General features: G+C 32.0%; 2 protein-coding genes across 3 annotated transcripts in view; both read left to right on the top strand.

Moving 5' to 3' along the window:
* Positions 1-659: 659 nt before the first annotated feature.
* LOC109596496 (cysteine and histidine-rich domain-containing protein morgana) lies at positions 660-2,179 on the top strand. Its single transcript, XM_020012047.2, has 5 exons — positions 660-832; positions 890-1,140; positions 1,199-1,504; positions 1,559-1,753; positions 1,806-2,179. Exons 1-5 carry the CDS (start codon positions 757-759, stop codon positions 2,001-2,003), a joined length of 1,026 nt encoding a protein of 341 aa, XP_019867606.2. The 5' UTR covers positions 660-756; the 3' UTR covers positions 2,004-2,179.
* A 1,287-nt stretch (positions 2,180-3,466) lies between these two features.
* Positions 3,467-24,680, top strand: part of LOC109595667 (uncharacterized) — a 148,417-nt gene continuing 127,203 nt past the window's right edge. The window contains exons 1-2 of one of the 2 annotated variants that reach the window (XM_049964871.1): positions 3,467-3,966; positions 4,148-4,966. In XM_049964871.1, the coding sequence (XP_049820828.1) occupies positions 4,203-4,966 (764 nt within the window). In that variant the 5' untranslated portion in view covers positions 3,467-3,966; positions 4,148-4,202. The remainder of the gene's footprint in view (positions 3,967-4,147; positions 4,967-24,680) is intronic. The other variant, XM_049964870.1, reaches the window with a different exon arrangement.

Raw genomic sequence — 24,680 nt, 5'->3', positions numbered from 1 at the left:
CTTACTTATTCGGCGCGTCTCCGCTGCCCTCTTTCGTCCTTATCTAACTTTCATAAACATTCATTTGTATCACTTTCACTCGTGCGGAGACAAATCCAAAACTTAAATTTGAATCGAATAAAGTCGAACACAGAAAATTCAGTTATCCTGCACGAACAAATTAATTTTTTAATCCTTAACTATTTGAATCTTTAATTTAATTTTAATCTTTTTTAAAAATTTAATATATTATATTATATTATAGTAAGTATTATATTATATAATATAATTATAATAATATAATTATGAAAAAATTATGTCAAATTTAATTAACTAAATTTAGAAATTAAAAGAATATTAACATTGATCTAGCTGAATTTTATTTTTTACTAAAATTTATTTAATTATAATCATTATAATTTAAAACTAATTTTAAATTTACAGATCTATATTTACTAAGGTATTTTTGCCTCTTATGATCTAACATACACTATTCCTCGTGTGTAAATCAGTAAAATATATCTACGTTCCTTCTATTATTACATCAACATTGAAGACAAACTGACCAAGGACATGATGTCCTTTATTTAGGCTGACAATTTTTTAAAAACTTCAATAGTAGACAAATTGGCGAGTAGTGCAAATGTACTAAGCTTCCAATTATTGTCAAAAGAGGGCTACGTGAACATCAAACTAATAGAACCTTATAAACGTGATTTTAATTTTATTTTTCAAAATATAATTTTTACCTATAAGTTATATCGAAAGTAAATAATCATGGCCAATGACAACTTATTGCAATGTTATAACAGAGGATGCGGTCAAAAATATGATCCTAATTCCAACAAGGATGGTAAGAGGTTATAAAAATTCTAGAACCTTTCAAACACTAACATCCCGGTTTCTTTAGATTCTTGTAGACATCACCCCGGCGATCCATTCTTCCACGATGCTTACAAAGGATGGTCATGCTGCAACAAAAAATGTACAGACTTTACAGAGTTCCTTAACATTAAAGGTTGTCAATTATCCAAGCACTCCAACATTAAACCACCAGAACCAGAGAAACCTGTGAACAAAGACATACCTGATACTGAAGTAATTGAAGTCAAACCAATTGTTCCATCTGCTTTGGAAAGGCCTCCATTAGATTCTCCATTGGTAAATTTTATAATTTATCATAATTTTTGTAACACTGATTTGTCCCACATATTACTAGATTGTACTGAAGCCTGAGATTGCTCCTTCCCTTAAGCAACAACTGGACAGTTCAGGATCAGATGTAAAAGTTACTGCAAATGATTCAAATGAGATCACAATAGGCACAGTATGCAAAAATGGTGGATGTGGTAAAGAATATAGTGGACCTGAGACTAATGAAACAACATGTGTACACCACCCTGGCGTCCCTATTTTCCATGAGGGTATGAAATTTTGGTCATGTTGTCAGAAAAAGACAACAGATTTCAATGCTTTCTTGAGCCAAGTTGGTTGTGAACATGGTACTCATGTTTGGAAGAAAGATGTATGATTTTGGCCTTTAGTATTTGTACAGCTAAAAATAAGTGGCTTGTTTTAGGATAATGGTAGTCAGAATATACAATGTAGATGGGATCATCACCAGACAGGTTCACACGTAGTGGTTTCAATTTACGCTAAACAATATTGCCCAATTAAAAGTACAATTAAACTTAATCCTATAAGATTATGTGTTAATTTAATTTTTCCTCAGCAATCAAATGGTATCTTCAATTTGGATGTTGAACTGCAAGGTGTATGTGTCTGATATAAATATTTGTTGCTAGTTTTAATGTGGATCTTTGCAGATTGTGAATGTGGAAGCTAGTCAAGTGTCAATGTATGGAACAAAGGTTGAAATTAAATTGAAGAAAGCTGAACCTGGTGCTTGGTCTAAATTATATGTACAAAAAATGGTCCAAGATCCTGTAGAAAATAAACCCAAGGGGCCAGTGGGAGATAGATTGGCTATGCAAGTGGAAGCTGTTGATCTAGATGATCTTTAAGATAATGGATTTAATTTAAATTCAAAATTGTTGTGTTTTAATAAAAATGAATATTTTGCAGTCTCTATATCTATATTAGGTAACTCCAAAATTTCATTTTCAGTTTATTTATGTTCTTGTATGATTTATAATTTTGTATGATTGATAAATTATAATAAAATACTTTACTATAAGCATCACGTTAATTAACATTTTATTGACAATAACACTAACAAACAGGTTTTATTAAATAATCAAAACTACTTAAATAAAAATTTCTTTATTCAAAATTTCAAATAAAATAAATACATTGCGCGTTGTTGGTAGTGCATAATTTAAATTTCCTATATCAAATAGATTTGTAAATATTTCCAAAGTTTTGTTTTGACTAATAATATTATCTAAATTGTTGCAGCTCTAGACAGTTGGTATATTAACTTTATTTTTTTATATATATTTAATAACCGTAAAAATAAATTACATTTCTTGAAATATTTTTATTTATAGAAAACGCATTTTGTAGATTTGAACATTTAATTTTCATTTTTAATTTACTTCTTATTTAGCGTGCTAAAATGCCTCAAAGTAAACTTTGCCGGTATAATTTGGAATCGATGAGACAAGACCAGACGAATAGCACATTTAGGCATTTTGCACATGTCAGAATCACATCACTTGACAAATTTACACTTGAATCCACCAACCTCAAAATTTGGGGGAGCTTGTTACTGCTAGAGAAGAATGGTAAGATATGGATCAGGAATTTATTTGTTCACTATTTGTGAGTATGACAAGGAGGGTATAGCAAAAGGGGACCAATCAAATATTGTTTAGAAATATGTGATAGTTAATATTCTGTTTTCATATTTTAATTAATTTTGTAATATTAATTTCCTAACGTATTTGGTAATATTAGATTTTCTAGTTGGTTTAAAAATTCTGTTATTGATGCAATATTATTTAATTTATGCATGAGATTATATTGTTTATTAAAACTTTTTTGATAACGTGTTCGTTGCAATATAATCTATTAGCATTATGATTTTTGAAATAATTCCAAACCCACTTTAAATGACGCGCAGTATATAGTTTAAAAATTATTTCTTTAAAATAGGAAATTCAAATCTTTCTAATAGACTGCAGTGCTTCATTATTTAGTGTAATAATATCAATAGTAATAATTATTATGAAATTTATTATCACACAAGACGCCTACGTAATACGGGTTGCATATGACTAATATATTATTATTGAAACTGAATGAAAATACGAAATAAATATGTATTAAATAATATTAATATTAATTAAATATTTGCATATATAATTTAGATACATATACAATAATATATTTCCAATGAATTTGAATAAAACATCTTTTTAAATTGTAATATAATTTATATCGATTAAAAATAATAGCAAATGTAATATTTTGATTAAACAAATATATTGTTTCAAGTAGAGTTTACAAATTTTGTTGAGAATTTTAAAATTATGAACTTGAACTCTAAAGCCCTCTATTAATTGTTTCACGAGATACATATAGTTCGTATATGAACCACCTCCGTAGCCCGATCCAATTCGATCCAACAGATGTCTCTTTACGTCTCGCGTTCTGAATTGTTTTTGTGCAATACATCATGGCGCCCATAGCAGTGGCTTCTGGGAGCGTGCGATGGTTACCATTTTTCAGTGTCTAGTTTTGCGCGGTGTGTAACGTAACCGTTCGAACAGTGGTGTTTCATATGGTGTTTATTGTCGTTTTCTCGTCAAATTCGCGTTCGCATCGGATGTACGACGCTGCGGAGACCGATATGGAGGCACTGTATCACTTTTCCAATGTTATTTCACTGAAGCAGGTGTTGGGTTAAGTCGTACAAGTCAACAGTCAAAACACAACACAATCACAGGCGTTCGGTAAACACCAACAAATTGTAATGGTAATAATCGGTGACTGCAGTTCACGACACAGCAATACGTCATGCAGGTAAGTCTAATTTAAATGTCCAAAATTGGAATTTACAGTTGTAAATACAGCTGTCATAGAAATATCTTGGATTTTATTGCTGGCCGTAAATCCTTTTACTTTCTCTCGCTGCTTATAAACAAGTCATAAAACCGATAAGTTTTCTGCGTCCAGTCTAATGTGATCTGTTTTTATTTTTTAGAGCAAGTCTGAATTAAGAAGGGGCTCAACAAGAGGGCCGTTGATATGCTGTTACAATGGCAGGAAAGCCTGATCTGTCGGCTGCCACCGATGTCCAGAATGTCGTAGTATTCGTATCAAACGACACATTTGCCAGAGCTTATGCAGTTGGACAGCAGAATGTGCCCCCGTGCTCACAGAATGGCACCTACCAAAATGCCCAACATCCAATGGCCACTGTCACTGCAAAACCTTACTCTGACAAACAGATCATCAAGCCCCCAGACTATCCAACCAATGGACAAGTAGTCAATGGACAGCCGGGGGGCTACTTCATCTCCCAGAATGGCTTCCCTCAACCTGTGGTGAACAATATCGGTTACCAAAATGGGAAAAACTACAATGAGGTGGTTCCGGAAAGGCACTCGGGTCCCGGACGGCCGGAGGCCAAATCGCGCGGCGAAGAGTGTGACAATCGCGATGGTTTCGCGGACTCCAGTTACGTGACGGTCATGGGGGCCGCCGACATGGCCCCGCAGAGTGTTCGTTGTGATTCAGTGCGATCCGAGGCCGGTGAGTCCAGCTGCAGCAGCCTAAGTTCAGCCGATGAGAGCATGGTGGTTGTGCAGAATGGGCCCAACGAAATGGTAGTGTATGATCCTAGTGTTAGTGTTCGGCCTGGGGGTGTTGTTCTGACCGTGGGGCCGGCCCCTATATCTCAGCAGACGCAGGGTGGGCCCACGGGGGCCAGTCCAGTGCAAACGCAGAACCAACAGCCCTCCATTCTGGTACCCTATGGGTGGAAAAGGATTGTCAACAATGGATCTGTGTTTTATATCAGGTATGTACCAATTAGTCTGAACATAAGGAATTTTAATACATTAAATTATTATGTGGTGTTTGTAAATAACTAGATAGTTTTGAAATGTATTTTTATGCCATACATATTTATAAGTTAATTACCTAATTGTAAGTAATGTTTGTGTGTATTCTCTTATATCTCAAGGTAATTTCTTTTATACAAATCAGATTAAAATTTTATTTTGTTGTCTGATGTGTGTATTTTATTACTATATAAAGTTAAGTTGACAGTGTAAAAAGCTCATTAAGTTTTTTTCTCTGTCCCATTAGTAGTCCATTTGTTTATTAACCTAGGTCTTTATTATAACATCTGTTTGACCCCGACGTCTAAATCTCGCATAACTAGGTTAAATTTATTAATTTGTATTTTTTAAAATGATATATGTGGTTTCTTTTTTTTTAAATTTTGTACGTAATTGTTTTGTTAATTTACTATATTAAATATATGAAATGTAAAAACATCTATTCAGAGAGATTCTTTAATTACATAAGAAAAACGAATTGAATCTTTCTAAATCTAAATAATAAAATGTATTAACTATTAAATTAAAATATTTAAATTAGTTGTATAAATAGAATTAAGGATTTAAATATTGTTTTCCAATAATTTAATGTTTAAGTAGTCATGTAAAATTTATATCTACTTATGCTTTATAAAAGGTTTAGATTACGTAATAAAATTTACATTCACATTTGATATTTATATTAAATTTCAAGGCATGTATCAAAATTATTTATAAACATTTTATCTAAGTTTGCTACAAGATAAGAGCTCCGAATACAAATAAACATGTGTTATTTCTGCATATAAAATAATTTTAAATTAATCGATAGATTTTTATATTTAAATTATGCTAAGTGTATCAATATTATAATAAAATATGAATCTTGCACACATTTTAATTTAAAAGCTGCGAAATAATTGAATACCCAAATTTTGATTGACACTGCCAGGGTGGAATTATATAAAAAGTTAATGAATTGCATTTAAACGAATGTCTGTTGTTCGGGGTGGAGTAAAACAAATTCAATATTTATAGTTTTCGCGTCGGATGGCGTTGTACAAATCCCATTCGATAAATAACAGCGTCGCGTTTTACACATTTATTTTCGCTTCGATTTTGCCAAGCCAACACGATTCGGGTACGTGGAAATTATTGACACTACCGATTTTAATGGAAATTATTATTGCTTGTAACAGGATCAAATAAACAGTACATATTATATAAAGCTGTGCTGTACTAAGTGGCAAATTGTCAAATAAAATTTAATGCCAGACAAATATCTGGTACAATTGGTTAGCAGGCGGAAAAACTTTGTTGTTTATTTGATCTATAATTAGATGCGGTTGTAAAGTAATATGTGCTGTATCTAATAATAAAACGGCGCACTATTTATCCACCGCCGAATAACAATGTCCCAGTAATAGATTTATCCGTCTAATTTAATCGGAACTAATACAACCAAATTGTTTTGAAAAGTTTTCATTTCATTTAACGATATCTATTTAACAATTTTCTATTCATGTATTATCATGTTTAAAAACATAGAGTTTAGAAAACTAAATAAGACATTAGACTTATTTGGTTACAATTGTTTTCCATTCGACAAATAATATATAGACTTTCCTGGATATTTTTGTCTAAAGTGTATGAATAAAAATACATAATTTAAAAAATTAAAAAAATAACGGGATTTTCAAAATACAGGGCGATTCACCTAACTTAGAAGTTTATGGAGAACGTAAAAAGTTATTGATTTGAAGTACCTTGACTCGAACAACTTTTCTAATTTATTTTTAATTTTCGTTTGACATCTATTTTGTTATTTTTAATGTAACACATTGTATATTTTTGTATTTTATATTCAACAAGTAATTGCAAATAAAATGCTTATATCAGGTATTATACTTAAAACCAATAGCTTTTGAGTTATTTATTTTTTTCAAAAAATTTTAAATGTATAAAATTACCAATATTGTAGCTGGAACGTTGATTTTTGATATACAAGTTAACCAAAGATTACCTTACAAGGTGCCATTATTAGTACTCCTAAATTTTATATAGGAAGTGCGTTATTTGTGTTTAATCATAATCATTAATTCTGGTTTTCAATTGAAAAATAATTCAAAAATTAAAAAAAAATGTTAAATTAAGATTTATTGTGTTTAGATGTAGGACATGGTACAGTCATTTTATTGGAAATTACGTATGAAATTTAAAAATTTAAAAATATACAGGGTGTTTCGTTAAAAGTAACAAAGTTGATATCACTTTCGGCGAAACCGGAAATGAAAGTTTGTCCAAAATTAATTAGAAAAGAAGTTTAAGTCAAGTTATAATTAGTCAAAAAATTTCAAATCAATACCTTTTCCCCTTTCTATAAATTTATAATGAACAAGTTGGCTGAATAATCCTGTACACGAGTTGAATGAACGTTTCATAAACATTTAAGTTACAGGGTATGCTGTAACATACATACACACATACATAAAGAATAAAATTCTGCGTCTAGTGGTCAGATTATTTTATGATCATTCATTCCATTTGACATAAGAATGTCATTGGCACTTCAAGTGGGTAAAAAGTAAATGAATTTAGTGAATCACCTTGTATATTTGTTTTAAAGTCATTGAGTGATTAATTTTTTGCACATAACTTAGTTGACCTTTTCTAAATGAATAATGATTATTAATTAATTATAACTTGAACATTTAATAGGAAATATAGATTAAAATTGTAAACGGTCCATTAATTTGCATCGTCAAACCAAACGAAACAAAAACAATATCGGTTAATTAAAGATTCCAAGTGTTCCTGCCAAGATCGTCGAGTCGACTCGGAACGCCGAAAGATTAATTAAAGAACAATCTTCCCATTAGCATTATTCATTGCCCCGTTGTAAAATAACGAAACGGACGAACAAACGGTGCGATAAGACAAGAATTTAATCCCGTAATAAATCGACGCCGATTGTTAATTAATTATTAGCGATGCATTACGGGGCCCTATCCCCATAATAACCGAGGAACACGACCGGGGACGGAGATTATTCCGGCGCATAATTCGCGGCATTATTCATCGTGAAAAGCTACGTGGTGGAGACGGGGCGTAGTGAGGTGCAGGGGCCGATCTTAATTTAACATTTCCAATTGTGAGCGCGAGAGCAAATCGACAGCGCCAACAGTCTCTCTAATAATCTTAATTTCCTCTCTCGGCGAACGATCGCCGTCAGACTGGATTACTTCCAGCCACGATCAGCCATAGTTCACCGGGAGGGTACAAGCAAATTAGCAGTGTAATTCATGTATGTCGATGAGACGAGGGAAAAACTGTTCTGTGTACCTTATTTTAATTTTTATTAGTTCAATTATTATACATCTGTCTTCAACACTTGACTGTTGCTTGAAGGAAACTTATTAAGATGATTGATCAGAAATTACAAGTAGAATTTAAAAATTCAAAAATATACAGGGTGTTTCGTTGAAAATAACAAAAGTCATGTGTCACGAAAATGAAATTTTGTTCAAAATAAATTAGAAAAAAGTTTAAATGAAAATACTAAACATTATAATATTTTGGATTACTATTAAACATTTAAAAATATATAAGTTGTTCCATTTAAAATAACAAAATTGATGATATTTCCTGCGAAACCGGAGATGACATTTTGTTCAATATAAATTAGAAAAGTAATTCAAACGAAAATACTAAACTTAATAATATTTTGGAATAATATTAAATTCACAAATATACAAGGTGTTCTATTTAAAATAACAAAGATACTTCCGGCGAAGCCGGATATGAAATATTGTTCAAAATAAATTAGAAAAGTAGTTCAAATGAAAATACTAAACATATTACACATATTTTGATGTACTATTAAAAATTCTAAAATATACAAGGTGTTCCAATGAAAATAACGAAGTTGGTGTTACTTCCGGCGAAGCCGGATATGAAATTTTGTTCAAAATAAATTAGAAAAGTAGTTTAAACGAAAATACTAAACAAAATATTTTGAAATACCAACAATTCAAAAATATACCAGGTATTCCATTTAAAATATCAAAGTTGATGACATTATCGACGAAGCCGGATATCAAATTTTGTTCAAAATACATTGCAAAAGTAGTTCAAATGAAAATTCTAAACATAACTATATTTTGGAATACTGTTTAATTAATTTAACAATATACATGGTTCAAATTAAATTAGAAAGGTTAAAGTTAAGTTATAATTGCTATAACAATTTCAAATAAGTCTTTTATTCCTTGTGTAGTCCAAATATTTGCCCAAGTGATAATTATTTATTTTTTTCATTCTGCAATTTTTTACTTAACAAAACTATTTAATTCTTAAGAAGAAGAAAGTTCAAATAACCCAGAATATTTCTGGGTAGCCTGAATATTCTTGCAGAGCGTTTTCAAAAAATTGTCGAATAAAGGTATTTTATAGTTATGAGTTAAAAACATAAATTTCATTCTAATGAAATAATTTGAATTCTCCTCATTTCTTATTTTGAACCATGTCTTCCAAAAATGTTTTTACTATGAAACTTTTATACAATTTGAAACTTTTATCAAAGAATATAATAAAAAATCTTTTGTGTTTTGATGAAGTCGTGTCATAAATTGAAAATAACTGGCGTACGATGGCAATAAAACGATTGTATTATGGAACGGTGAAAGTTTCAGTATACGGAAATATGTTTGTGTGTGTGTTTGTGACATCGCATGTAGTTATTATAGAAAGCTGCGATTGTGTCGTTGTCGAGTTTTTGTTGCCGCAATATTTACATTGGATATTTTTCTCCTAATTTAAACACTTGTTAGTCGATGTTTACATTGTATAATTAAACCGAATTATTAGTCAGCAAGAACATCATTTTATTAAATAAACACCAGTCTATTTTTATAAAATTACGCGCAATTTCGTTTAACCATGCAAACATCAATCACTCATTTGATGTTATGTGACGTTGGTAACGTTAAATTGTCCTTCAATTGCGGTCGCATTAATCAATTACTTTTCAACATCTGCTCAGTTTCTCATTACCAATACGCAGCCGCAATTAAACTAATTCAATAACACCCTTTGTTTCACTATTTCGATTAAATGCGAGTTTAATTCGGATTTTAACATCTTGCCATTTTGCCGACAAATTACATCAAATTCACCACCATTAAGAACTTCTTAGGGAAGCAATAAACCGAAGTTGGGAGGAAGAAAAAAACAACGAAACGAGGAAAACGTTTTCTCTCGCGACGACCAAGGGAAAATAAAAGGTTTTCGGAGACGGGCGTTTTGCCCACTCCCGTCACGTCCCGTTCTACTTGCACCCAAGTCAATTGAGTTTTGTTGCCGGCGTTCAGGGAGCGTCGAAGACCGGCAATTCCGTTTGATTTTATCTCTTGTGCTTTACACATTTTTGTTTTTTCAATCAATACCTTTGTGTATGAGTGTGTGCAAAAAACCTTAAAAGACCGGGTAAAAAGTTGTCGATGTAATTGCTTGGAAGGAAAATCTCATGTCGGATTTAACAGTGTTAAGCCTTCAAGTTTACGGTTTATCGTTCCTAGTCCCCCTTCAGTTTGACCAGTATAAAAAGTTGGTTATCGCATTTTTAAAAGCAATGAATATTTAAATGCACGAGAATAACGATCGCGTGACCACTAGATACGTTGGTGTTGTCTTGGAGTTAATGGAGGGTGAAGTTGACCCCAACTGGACGATGTCTCTGTCAGATAAACATTTGACGACTAAACGTGAAAATTAAAAATTGCGGGGTTAGTGCTGAAAAAGAAATGTTTTCAAAATGATCTACAAGAAATATACGGTGAGGTCGTAAAAAGTTCTTTTCCTTGGTAACCATTTTAAGTACAATCAACACTCAAGAAGTGAGGTACTAAAAAGAGTAAATGTTGACCTGTAATGGCTACTTTTGTAGTAATAAACAGTGAATACTTTTTTTGAGAAAATTTAACACATTAAATGTTGCTCATAATTTTGTAACTACTTACCCGATTTTAGTTATAGTATTGAGCAGTTTAATACAGGTTAATCATGGGACAAAATTTAGTTCCATTGTTTGAAGGACGGTGATTCTTCTAGAAGATATTTTTATAAAATATTTTTAATATACATGTCACTTTTAGTTGAGGGTTCTTTCATATTTTTGGCAACATACGTGTATTCCAGTAGATTTCTTGTTGAAAAATATGCTGTAACATATTAACAGAGAATTCTTTTTCACCTAAATAAGACGAAAATATACTCATCAAAATCACTTCTAACAAAACCAGTCAAGTTATTAGTGTAAAGTAAGGATGTTTTTCCACATAACCATCGCTTATTATTATTAACTTATTGACCACAAGAACGAATAAATCAGGGTCAATTCCTAATGCGAGTCCATAAATCCCGGTCCCCATCTCGATGACACCGGGGGCGGATAATTCTCCCGACGACAATAACAAATCGTCCCGATGACTAATGGGTGTTTACGGGCCGGTTCCGAAAACAATATCGTCGCTCGACGGACACAAAGAAAGGATTATAAATGTGTGCGACGCGACACAAAAATAGTGGATCTCGCGTCATATTTTCCATTGTCTCAAGGACGGGCTGGACGGATTCTGGGGCTGGGGCACAATGCTACGTCCGGATATCCGAAAATTAAGGCCCCCGTCGAACACCAGGGGAGGAAATGTTTTGACGGTGGAACGCATTTCGTTCGGTGCCAGTCCGTAATGATCGCATCCGATCGTTAGTGCGGGTACCAGACCGCAAACCAGCCGATTTTTGTGGAATGTGTAATTGGTAATTGTTTTGTTTTTGGGACGTGGTATTCGTTACGTGGAACTACAAGTTAAATGTCTTTTTATGTTTCTAAAGGATTGAAAATGTGCTTTGTTCATTTAGAAGGAAGCCTGAATAATTACTCATCATCAACACTACAAGGAAAAATCAAGTTGTCTTGTAAAACATTAATTAGATCAGTGTGTTGACAGACGGATCATCATTAAAAATCCATCGGTTCTATTTCCGACCGTCTCCCCGTCCCGGCTGGTGATCTGTTAACGCAATTTGCTCGTCGGATGTTGCCACCAGATGGTAACTTTGGGACTTTAATGTATGTGGCCTGAACCCGAAGGGCCTACGAGTTGGGAATTTTAGGTAGCTGCATAACAGCACTTTTTTGCCAAGACACCTTGTAAATATCGTCATGAATAGGGATTCGGACGGTTTTATGACCCACAGAAAACGAAGGGTGGCTGCCCTTCACTTTTCTTTGTAAATAACCTCGTTGTATGACGAACAAGTTTTTTACGACAGCAACTCAAAAAGTTACTTCGAACATTGAAGAGGGTTCTTGTTATTTTACCCAGGATTTATTGGTAATAAATCATTCGATGAGCATAAAATTTGATGACACGCCGTTTTCTTTTGTTTAAATCAATAATTTGGCATGATTATAAGTACATAAAAATCTGACATATTTATAAACTGGATACTTATAATGGTAAATATATTTGCCTTCAATAAAATTTAATCACCGTTTATTGAAAAATACGATGTTCTTCAAAGTAATGTTAAATATCTCTTTACATAAGTATTTTCAAACAGTAAATTTATGCATATTGGACATAGTAGGCATTATTCTGATCTTTATCGGAAAACATAACAATTAAATAGTACAGAGACGAAGTGGATTTTGATGTTGGAGAAATAGTTTCGTGAGGTCGAATTCTCTGTTTATTCTCAGGACATTAATTAGTGCGCTGTGCCCATCTAATAAAATTTAATTAAAACTGTGCTCGAGTTACTACTGCATAGACCAAACAAATGTTGATCGATAAAAAGTCGTAAGTGGAATGCATTTCTTTATTTTAAAATGTTCTGAAGTCAACGATCTGATGAATGTTTATTACTCCACCTATTTTACAACTTCGTTACCTGGTTTTTCAAATTAATCTGTTTTGTTTGTCTAATCAATCATCAATTAGTAAGTGTATTTTAAGATACTATTAAGTAATACACCTTTATATTATATTTTAACACGTTTTTATTAAACTTATTGTCATATTTCTATTTATCTATTGTTTATACTTCTTTGTATATTTTACAAATAGTTTGCCACATTGTAATTTACAATGATTTAAAAAGTAATAAGAACACATCGGTATACAGAAAAAATACAAATAAAATCAATGTTTTCTATAGGTTTTGAAAGGAGTATTTATTTTTAAGTATTCTTATGTTCCTAGTGTACAAAAAGTAAAGAAAAATATTGCAAATTCCTTAAATAAATAAATAAATAAATAAATAATTGATTTATAAAGTATTTTAAATTTTTCTGTGAAAAAAATAGGGACAATTTCAGAATTGCCAAAAATGTTGTTTGAATGGATTTCTTTAATATATTTCAGCACTAAGCAACTAACATAGGTGTTGCTGTCTCTATTTTTAATTAACTGCCAAACATCGACGAGGTATTGAGTCTATTAACTTTTCCCACATTTCCTGGGACATTGAATTTCACGTTTCCTCTTCTTTATTACTGACACTTTTACCCCTCAGAGATATCTTCACAACGTGCCACAAGTTCTCGATAGGATTTAGGTCAGGTGATTGGACAGGCCAGCTTAAAAGTTGAACTTTATTGTCAGAAAACCACTTCTTTGCTGCTACCTTCGATGAATGTTTCGGATCGTTGTCTTGTTGAAACACATTACAGTAATAGGCTACTGTCATTACTTCGTTAATACAGTATATTGAACCGATATCTTGATAGAAGAAACATCCCCGTACCATAATAGACCTTCCTCACGCTCTTTAACAAATTGTAACTGTTTTTTAATTCGATCGTTTCGATAGGAAAAGGACTCCTATTGGCCTTTTCTCTTTTAAACTATTCTTAATTAGCAATTTTTGAATAGTCGTGGAATAGTGTGGACCGTCAAAGTAAATTCATTTTTATTGTGTTTTGACGATGAAAAAGAAGTTTTCTATACAAATCTCGTAATGATTAGTTCAATATTCGGCGTTATTTTGGTCTTTCGTCTTCACGTTTTCGTTTGAGGCTTATATTTTACTGTATTTCCAACCATTGTCTTCGAGCAATTTAGGTTTTCGGCTATTTTCCAGTACGAAAAATCTATTTTATGCTGTTTTATTTGCTTTCGACGTTCAAAGCTGCAATGTTTTGCTCCTCCCATTGTAACTAAACTTGACTATATTTCATTTTACTTAGGTAACAACTTGTACACCACATATTTACCGTTAATAAGTATTTTAGTAGCACAATATTTAAAGTTTTATCAATTAAAAGGGCATGTCTTTATTATTTCTCACACACTAATTTGTGCATATTTCACAAAATGATAAAAACATTCTACCTCCAGATAACAGTCTTTTGTGCTTAAAGATCCCAGTTGCCAGTTTAATGTGTAATTTCGAATAAATTTAGACAATTGTTGTCCGGGGGCATTTTCAACAAGTGTCCCTATTATTTTTCACATGATTGTGTATTCATAAAGGTTTTTTTAATTTATGACGACACAACGAAAAATGTTTAAAAAGTCATCATATTACAGTATCTGTTTCTTCTGCGTGACCGAATTCTACCTACTACCGTTCTTTGTCATCTCCAATGTAAATTTTCATACATATCTACGCCGTCATATTATGCAAACTGAGGTCGGTTTGTAAAAGGTTCTCCATTACCCAAGCCAATTCATTTCGAAGGGCTTTACTTGCCGTATCCAGTAGACCACCACTTCCAAACGAGACACAAACGGCAAAGATCACCGGAGAAACTGATCCGGAACACATGTGGGGATTCTGTCTGCGGCCGGGTCGGCGGTCTCATCCACCGGTTGTCTCCCCCCTTATCCCCCTTTATTAAAGCTCTTCGTTGTGTGCGTGTGCGGGGCGAAAATGCGTGCGAGTCAACCGGCGGTCTTGTCACGAAGTCCGGGCCAGGTAATGTATTCATTTGGCGCAAAAAATACGTCGGTCAAAGAGGGAATGCAACGTGTGTAAGTGAAAATAATAAAAAATGCGGGGCGCGATAAAAAGAATAACTGCCCTCAGGTGTGGGCGGACGTTGGGGTTCGCGTATATGCCGCCACCCTCGACCGGTTGCCGGGCGGACGTCGTACAGTAGGCGAAAATGAATTGTAAATGTCGAAGTTAATTTTTTATTAAATTAGCAATTTTATTACATATTTTCCATCAACAATTAGTTTAAATTCATTTATGTTTTTTTTTATAATAATAATAATATAATATTTAAAATTAAATTTTTTTAAATTTGTATGTTTGTAGTTGAAATAGGGACGTGACCAATTGGATTACTATATGCCTTTTTCAACAAAAATTGTTAACATATTAAATTTGATTAATTTGTTCTAGTTTTTCTGATTTAATTTGTAAAAAATTCTTTAGCTTTGGAAGAATTGAGGATATCTAAAATAAGAATCAGTGATATAAGTGGATATATTATCTAAAAACGAAATAGTTTTTATGTTTCTAATGAAAGTGCTGGAACAAAATAATCTTAATTTCTTATAGCACCTCAACTATTTTGTTCAGATTACAAAGTGAAATTAGGATTTAAGTTGTTTTCCAAGAGATGATCTTTTTTATACCTTTTTTTGAAGTCGATCATCATTTAAGATGTTATTAAATGTGGTAGTTGAATTTGAAGGTTGAATATCTGATCAAAGTATCAGAAGTTTGTTACAACCGTGCGTCAGATCGTTTGTTGAGATTTCGAACAAAGAGAACGACATGCGATACGTGCCCCGTAAATTCAAAATCACCCATCAAGTTCGTCCCTATCCAAGAGAGATTGATCGTTACCGCCGACAACTTTCCAAAGCGCAACCCGTTAACTTAATGCACCACCTCACCCAATCAAATACTTTGTTACAAGATATGAACTTACGACCTGAGCATGAGTTATTTAAAATTAATGAATGGATGGTTTGGTGATGTTGCATAATCATTTTATGGAGTGATAAAATCGGAAAGCATTTTTTGTTTCGTGCGTGGTGATTTTTTTGGTTCAGCATCTTCATTTTTAATTGAGCTGATGGGTTGTGTAATTTATTGTTCTTGATTTATGCATAAATTTACAGGGTGCTTAATTCGAGACTGTGCAGACATCATAAATTCAATTAATTAACTACATCATTTCAAGAAGAGCCATTCAGGCTGTCACACACGACCTAATGATTTATATAAGAGGCTTTGCATCCTGCGATTCATTAATGTAAACAAATTAATTTCGATTTCTAATTAAAATTTTGTTATTTCCTTACGTTTTACCCTCTTTTACTTAACAAACATTTTTGATATTTAGTCCAGTTAGCATTTAGGTATGTATTGACATAGAATTGAAAAAAACATTTTTTATTGTTTTATTTTAATATAAAACGTGATGATGACCTAGAAGGTAGAACACAGACCCAGTGATTCAGTTTGAACAAAATTTGGTTCACTCGTCTATATGAAGACAAATAATGAAGGTGGTTGGTGCTATTTTTTTTTACACAATTCTTATTACTTTCTATAAATTCTGACCAATGTATTTAATTTCTTGTTTGAGTGTTACTACCACTGTACTACCCAAAACTGTACATCAGAAGTCAATGATTAGGCCACTACTTCTACAATATTTTTTAGCTGTTACTTTAAGTCTAGAAGATAAAATACAGATCCATTGATTCAGTTTGGACAAAATTTAGTGAGTTCACTCGTCTATATTGAGGATAAATAATGAGGGTGTTTGGAGATACTCTTTTTTACACAACTCTTATTATTTTATAAAAATGATTCTGAATGTTTAATCAGTTACTACTACTTTCTGCTACCCAAAACTGCACACCAAATGTATAAAATGATTAGATAACTTCTACAAATCCACTGATTAAGTTTGAACAAAATTTGGTGTGTTCTCTCATCTATTGTATATGAGGACAAATAATGAGGATAGTTCTTAAAACAACTATATCTTTGATATGGTAATAATTAATAGAAGTTTCATTATTGTAAAGTAACTGATGATGACTTAAGGTCGAAACATGTAGGGTTTCAAAATAAAATATAGTTGCTATAAGTGCAAACCCAAATCATAATAGTAATTTTTATATTCACGACCGAGCTTTATGTGTGTCTTTGTGTCTTTGAAAGCCAACAATAGCTAGCTAGAGTGTACTCGAGTATGTGTGTGTATGTACAAAGAAAAGGACTGCCTCAACAGTTTTACGTGCAATTTCTACCACGTATCGATTGTTTTGTGCGTCTGGACGGTAATACGGGCGCGTTCGTTACCCCACCGCACGGCACCGAGGCCGTAGTAATAATTTTTTTTCGAACCGCCGCCCGATGCCTTATCGCGACTCGCGGGGGCAGGGAATACGCGTCGGCAATCGCGGCGCGACATTTGCATAAAAAAATCGATCTCACGTTTAGATAACGACCGGTTTTGCGAGAGCGAACGTTTCGAATTACGCGCTCGCCGATTGTTCACCGTTTGCTTTTTGAGTGATATTGCCGGGGCGTGACCGGGACGCGACTGGGTGATGGTGATTACCCGATGTCACGGTTTGGAGGTACTCGAGCCCTGTCTCAGTGAAGTTGGCCCAACTGTTGTATGAAAATTTATTAAAATCAGTAGTTTTTGATTACGTTGGAAATGGTTATTTGATTTTTGGCTATTGAATTATATTTTTAAGTAACAAGGAAAGAGAAATCCCTAATACTGTTTATAAACAGAAATCGAATGAAAATTAAATTAAAAATTAGCACTGCAACGTCTTTTCGACTTATTACCGCCCGGATACGTCTCGACATAGTGTCAACTAATGTTTGGTAATCATGCGGAGTAGAAATGCAAGAAATTTCTTGCTGGATGTGATCGAAGCTTCCTCTTTATGTTATTCTTGAAAATGTTTAAAAAATACTTTATTGACATGTAGATAGACGAGCAATCGCATATTAAAAAAAATGTTTGGTTATCATGATATATATTCATATTCATATTCATGTTTTGAATGATTGGGTCAACTTCACTGAGACAAGGCTCGTATCTCGTGTGATATATATGATGATAAACCTCTATCACAGAGAAGTCGTAAAAAGTGTCCTTTCTCCGCTGATAACTGTTAAAAGCACAATCAACAATTCAGAAATAAAGTATCTACTTTATTTCTGAAAAAAGTATCTACAATTTTTAATATGATTTTTTCTAGTAGTAAACCCTGAATAGCCTTTTTATCAATTCAACCGATTTTAGCCAGCGAAATAACATTGAATAGGAAATAAAAGTAGCTCTCAAATGAGGTATCAAAATATCATATTTTCATTTAAAAAAATAATTGATAGTGCCCATAAGATACTGGTCAATTTGACGCACGCAGAATTTAGTTAGACATATTGATATTAACATATCGGCATAGAACCATTTAAAAATTATCAAGTTCACTTATTAAACAAATAATAAATATTAAAAATAATATATTTTTAATATTTGTTATTATATTATAGAAACGAAAATACTGATATATTAATATATAGGTTAAGCTGATGAAAGTATATTTGTATAAAATTCATTTTGTTTATTTTTATGATGCTGTAGAAAGGCAATTTAATATTTCTTGAAAGAGAAAAGTAAAAACATCCAAGACATGGTAATATCTCTATAAATATTCATTTTACCTATTGGGTATGCTATGGCATATCAATAATCAATAAATGAATAAAATACTCTGTCGAATGCTGAGAACATTTTATGGTCGTTTCATTTGAAATACGAAAGTTATTGGCATTTAAAGTGAAAAAAAAAAAACAAAATAAAATAAACTTATATTCTCAACACAGTTATTAAATATTTATATTTACTATATTAATAATGAACTTTTCAACAATACAATTGGTACTACAGCTATTATTATATATCATTCTGTGTCATAGTTTTTTGAAAAAAATAAATATCTATCTAATATAAGACCAATTGAAGATAAGGAATGTGTTAAATAGGTCCAGAATTTAACTAGAATTTAATAATTCAATAATATTTATATTATATTTATATTTGAATATAGTTAAATACAGTAAATGATCACTATTATTGCAGCCATATCCTAAATTGTTAAATATTTTATTAATAACATTTTTATTTAATTTGAACAGTTAAAATTATATTTATTTAGCATTGTTTTCTTTTAAACATTGTTAAAAGTCTACTATATACTTATTCTAAAAATGTTGTATACGACATCGATGCTTTGGTCTTTTAAAAAATTCGAGATCATTTTCATATTGAAACATATTTATTAAGAGCATCATTTCTTCAGTGTATGGAAGCAAATTGTTTTTTAATATATTCCTGTACATAAATTAGTCTAACTTGAGTCTATGCGAGAAGTGGAACATCCCCATACCATGATTGAATGGTTACCATGTTTCACTGAGGATATAATAAACTTTTTTTGTAGTTTTTTATAATTTTTATAAATTTAGACTGGTCACTAAAGAGTCCTCGTCCCCACTATTCTGTGGTCCAGTGAACGTGATCCTAAGCATGTAAAAAATTGACTTTTTTAGTAGAAACCAGGGCTTCTTGTAGGTCTGGGGTCGAACGAACCCTTATTCACTGACCATCGTCTCGCAGTCCTTGAACTAATTTTAGCCATACTGATTTCCTCCAGGTTGGGTTTAATTTTTGTTGACGATTATATTGGCTAGTTTTTTTAACATACGAAGTATCCAGTTATCGGTTTTATTTGAGGTTTTTGGGAGCTAACATTCTAATTTTTTAATAATACAAGAAACGATTAAATTATTTAAATTAAAATCATTAAAATTTGCAGAGAGCAACGAAAAACTATAAAATAAAAGGTTGATATAATTTTGCCCATGGAAAAATAAAAGAGTATTCATTTTTTTAAAGAATAAAATTGTTACATAGTAGACTCAATAGGAGAAAAAATTATTTATATTTAATACATATTTTTAATACATTTTATTAAGTGGCTATGTTTATAGCTACTACTGTATATTTATTTTTGTAAAATAATATTCCAGCAAAACTTCTAATGAAGAAGTTCTATTAAATACACGATATTATTATAGTATCAAGTTCATTTCATTAATTTGAGATTGGATTGTTGTTTTCACGTTGGGCGCCAACGGCAGCAGCGAACTTGGGCAAAAAGGTCGCTGCCATCGACAAAGCATCGGAAGTATTTCTGAGAACATGTACCGAGAGTGTAAATAATTTTATCGGTGGCAATTATTAATTAACGTCCATGCGAGTTGGGACGAGTAAATACTATACAAGGCCAATAATTGGCCAAATAAAATAAGACAAAAAGCGCCTATTAAACCGTCTCTTATGCCTTTAACTTAATTACACAGCATCTGAAAGCTCGTACATACAGGCTTCAGCCTCCGTCTTAATTAATCGAATTAACCGCACACATACACACACGGTGATTACTTCGAATGATTTTTCCTCGTTGTTTGTCTAGACTCGATGTAATTTTCACCGGAACCAGGCCATAACAATAATGTGGCGAATGTTGAATTGGACGCAACAAGGTTGCCAGCTTCTTGGGCTCAATTGCGGTTTGTGTAAGGGCCTGACGGTCGTGAACTGTGTGAACAAAGGTCGATTGAATCTATTTTTTAATAAAGAATGTTTAGCATACATTATTTCAGTACCGGAAACCTTGAACCAAAATGGTACTTCGTTAGTTGTTGTGATACGCATCCATATTTTTTTCTTGTTGCGTTTTTTATGTGGGAATCTACGGAGAAACAAATTTACAAGGCGTAACGTCCGTAAGTCAAGCGAGCATATGGTAAATCTGTGCCGACGAGTTGTTTTTTTTTCATGCGGTGCTGCGTTTCAAGGTCTCAGGAACGACTGTGGGTAATTAACGAATGTAGAAAACGACGAGATACATATTTATAGATACAAGGTGAAGCCCAGAAGTGCGATTGAATTAAGTCGGAAATCATTCACAGCGAATTAAACTGTGATGAATTATCTAGGTTCTCCAAAATTAGTTGATTTTAATCCATATTTAAATTTGCGTTTAAAAGGTTCTCATTGGAAACAAAGAAAGTTGTACAAAAGTTTATACCTTATAACGTGATTTGATAATTTTCGACTTAAATATAATATAATTTGTGTATTTGTGTAAAGCATATTAATTAATACAGTGGTATTAAAAAAATCAAGTCATCAATTGACACATCAATAAATACATTTTGATTTAAAAATAAAAGATCTAATTGAAAAGCAAAGTTTATGATGATCGTAAATATTTAAGACGCACACACACACATGTCGACTTTTTGCCTTGTATTCTTAATAAGGCATTTTTCAGTTCGCACGCCTTTCAAGTTAAGAGTGCGTTTATTAGTGTCGGTTCTGATAGACGACCTTATGCGTTATGTTTTAATAAGGAAAATACAACGATGTTGGAAGGATTAAAACGTTACGTTTGCGACGTGCACTCGCCGATGTGTGAACACTGGCTGTGTAAAAATCTATCGCTGTCAGACGTAATTAAATATACCAAGGACGGTGTTTGCCGCAGAAACCGGAGCCCGGCAAAAATGCTAATCAATGACTATCAACTGTCTAAATCGAGAGCATTGATTTAGTTAAGTTGTAACGGCTTAACGCATTAAATCACATTTAATTCAGTTTCGGGACGTTTAGATTATATAACAACATTTTAATTAATTATTTGGTTTGGTTCGGAATATTATTCAATAGATTGACATTTAAATCAAGATATTTGGAATGTATAATATAATTTTACGATGGTATTGACGAAATGAACCATTCAGAATAGTTTTATAGCCTATTGACATTTGAAAGGTATATTAAATTTAATAATTATTCTTATTATTGTTTTACCAACTCTAGTTTTACAAGTCATAATAATTTTTTGAAAATTATACGTTGCTCAACAATCACGAATTAGTTGAACAATCCACTTATGGTGGAACTCTACTTTTATTACTTCTGTATTTTTTAAAGAAATTAATCGATTAATAAGCCGTGAGTTATGTTATGTGGGAGTGTTTTAGAACAAAACATTGTTGATAGATTTTTGCGATAAAACCAGCTCGCATAATAGGTGTTAACAATATACATATATTATGTATGTGCCGTCGCATGTCCCATTATCTATTCAATTTAAATTAAATTTACCATTAATTAAAGCAGATCCGATCGCTAGCACTTTGTTAGAGCGATGCGCGGGCATTGTTCTTCTGTTGCCATGTTTTTTTAATGACCCACAGTTTAATACTAATTGGAAATTATAAAACTGTTTCATGCAAATGGGTCTGTAATACACGCCGATTATACCTGCTGCTGATTGGGCGATAATGATTTTTATATACAGGGTTATTTTTTTAACCTGAAACTTTCAAATTACTACGAAAACATAATTAACCCTGTTCACTCTTCCTCTCAAGTGGGTTAGTATAACTCAATAAATTGTTTTTTTTCTTGTAAAATATATATACAATAGTGTAATAATTGTAGCAACATATTAAATATACTAATGATACTAACTCTGAAATCCCGATCTCTAGACAACAGTCCTATAGAAAAATGGGGATCACGTTTATAATCAAATTCGATATTCACATTTCAAATGAACTTCATCACATCAATTGAAGAAGTATGAAGGAAAATAGCATTATCAAGTATTCGGAAATGATCCAGATTGTGCCTCAGAGAGGGGCCAAAGTGTTAATGTTAATAACATCAACATTAATTAACAACTTTAATCCTTAAAAATCACTTAAATAATTGCTATGAATGTATTTGTTTTTAATACTGTACAACAATAAAAGAGACATGGCTAAAATATTTAATATTTTAAAAAGCTACTGTAACAATAACCACTACTACACACAAATAATTTTTATTAATTTAATTTTCAATCTGTTAAACTGTTATATTTTCATTCTGTTTATGATGACAATTTAATTAGGATTGAAAGTATTCTCTAAACTATAGTATTTTTTTTTTGAATTTTTTGAAATTTACATTTAAATATTTATTAAATACGGCGTTTGTTTACATTGCATTTTTAGTGTTTCATTTAAAAGTGCATATGAAAAATGAGTTATATTTTATATTCCTCTTCACATTCTCCCATTACATACATATATAATATGCATTAGTTAAAGGTTTCTTTTGTGTAATATAAAAACAAACAATATTTTTATACCCATATTTTTATTTTAAATTGTACTCACAACAAATTTAAACAATAATTCCATATTCAATAAAAATTACTTGCACCAAAAATATATTTGAATTTGTGTGTAACATCAATCCTTTCCTATACGTCTTAAACCTTTTAGGTTTACTTTTGTCCCATTCGCATGCGACCAGATTCGAAGAATCCGGTAATGCGAGCTCCCATCTCTCGGGAATCCGTCATCGACCGACATTTCATTTGGATAAGTGATTTCCCTGTAAACACATGTAATCCAATAAAAAGGACCGTGCACGCACGTTTATCGCCGTGACACCCCTCCACTCCACTGCAAGGAAGATCTTCCTGGTCTCGGATCTTTGCCTTATTACGTCCGGGTATCCTTTCCTATTCCGTTTTCCCTTTTTCCCGTACGGGAGGGGTGGTTTTCCCTTTGAGTCGCGTGTGCAGTCATTCGATGTGTTTGCCGCTTGGGGGGTGGTTTTTGATTAAGTCCGATTTACATGAGAAAAATTCTAGTGACTTTGGGTTTTGTGGGGGGAGGAGGGGTGGTTACGATTTATAGGGATGTTTGCGCCAGTATGAACATCAAAGTGAATCACTGTTATTGGGTCCGTGTAAATATAGGAGCGAGGACGTATCCAGACTTGGTTGTGAAGTGTTGAGTTAAATAATGGGTTTTTAAAGGCTGACCGGAATCTGTTAAAACGATATTAATAAATCAAATTTTGTGGATTAATTAAGGCAAATAGATTGTTATAGGCAACTTAAAAAAAAACATAAAATTCTCGATTATTGACAGGTTAATCATAGTGGTAGATAATAAGGTAGCAAATATTGTTTGATAACTATTAGTGTTTTTTATTAGCACATTGTCGGTTAAAGTATATTTTTTTAAGTTATTTAACCTTACCAATACAAATACAAATTGAGACCTTAGTATTTATTAAAATATTGAATAAATATATAATTACATGATATTTTAAAAATCTATATTTTTACATTTTAATCAGGCCTATAAAAGTTTCAAAATTATGTTATGTTATGAACTATAGATAAATAATTTAATTTAATTTTTCAATATTCTGATACTAGTATTGGTGTTTCTTTTTTAAAAAAATCGTTTGACATATAAATAATGAGTAATTGTGTTAATTTTTGTTCTGTACATATATTATACATATCAATTATTCTCATTTACAGTGAATATAAAATGGTCAATTCCCAACATAGACTGTAAGTCACTTAAACATAGGAGTGTCGTGGATCAGTCACAGTCACAGTCACAATAAAAGATAATGAAATCATGTGAAATACTAGGAAAAACCACAACTAATAATGCAATTCGAGGAAAATGTTCAGCATCAACAACAACAACTTAATGTCGTTTATATAAGAATCATAACAAAGCCAATTATAATAATCTACGAAG

Source organism: Aethina tumida, chromosome 3, assembly GCF_024364675.1.
Source record: "Aethina tumida isolate Nest 87 chromosome 3, icAetTumi1.1, whole genome shotgun sequence".
In the NCBI taxonomy this organism is placed as follows: domain Eukaryota; kingdom Metazoa; phylum Arthropoda; class Insecta; order Coleoptera; family Nitidulidae; genus Aethina; species Aethina tumida.
The sequence above is the reverse complement of the archived record's forward strand: the minus strand, read 5'-3'. Positions and strand labels throughout refer to the sequence as shown.

What these genes read in the sequence shown, in the direction of transcription:
- LOC109596496 (XM_020012047.2), top strand. Translation starts at nt 757, where the DNA reads ATGGCCAATGACAACTTATTGCAATGTTATAACAGAGGATGCGGTCAA. An exon ending in CTCCATTAGATTCTCCATTG is followed by an intron (nt 1,141 to 1,198) that starts GTAAATTTTATA and finishes ACATATTACTAG; the next exon opens with ATTGTACTGAAGCCTGAGAT. An exon ending in CTCATGTTTGGAAGAAAGAT is followed by an intron (nt 1,505 to 1,558) that starts GTATGATTTTGG and finishes GGCTTGTTTTAG; the next exon opens with GATAATGGTAGTCAGAATAT.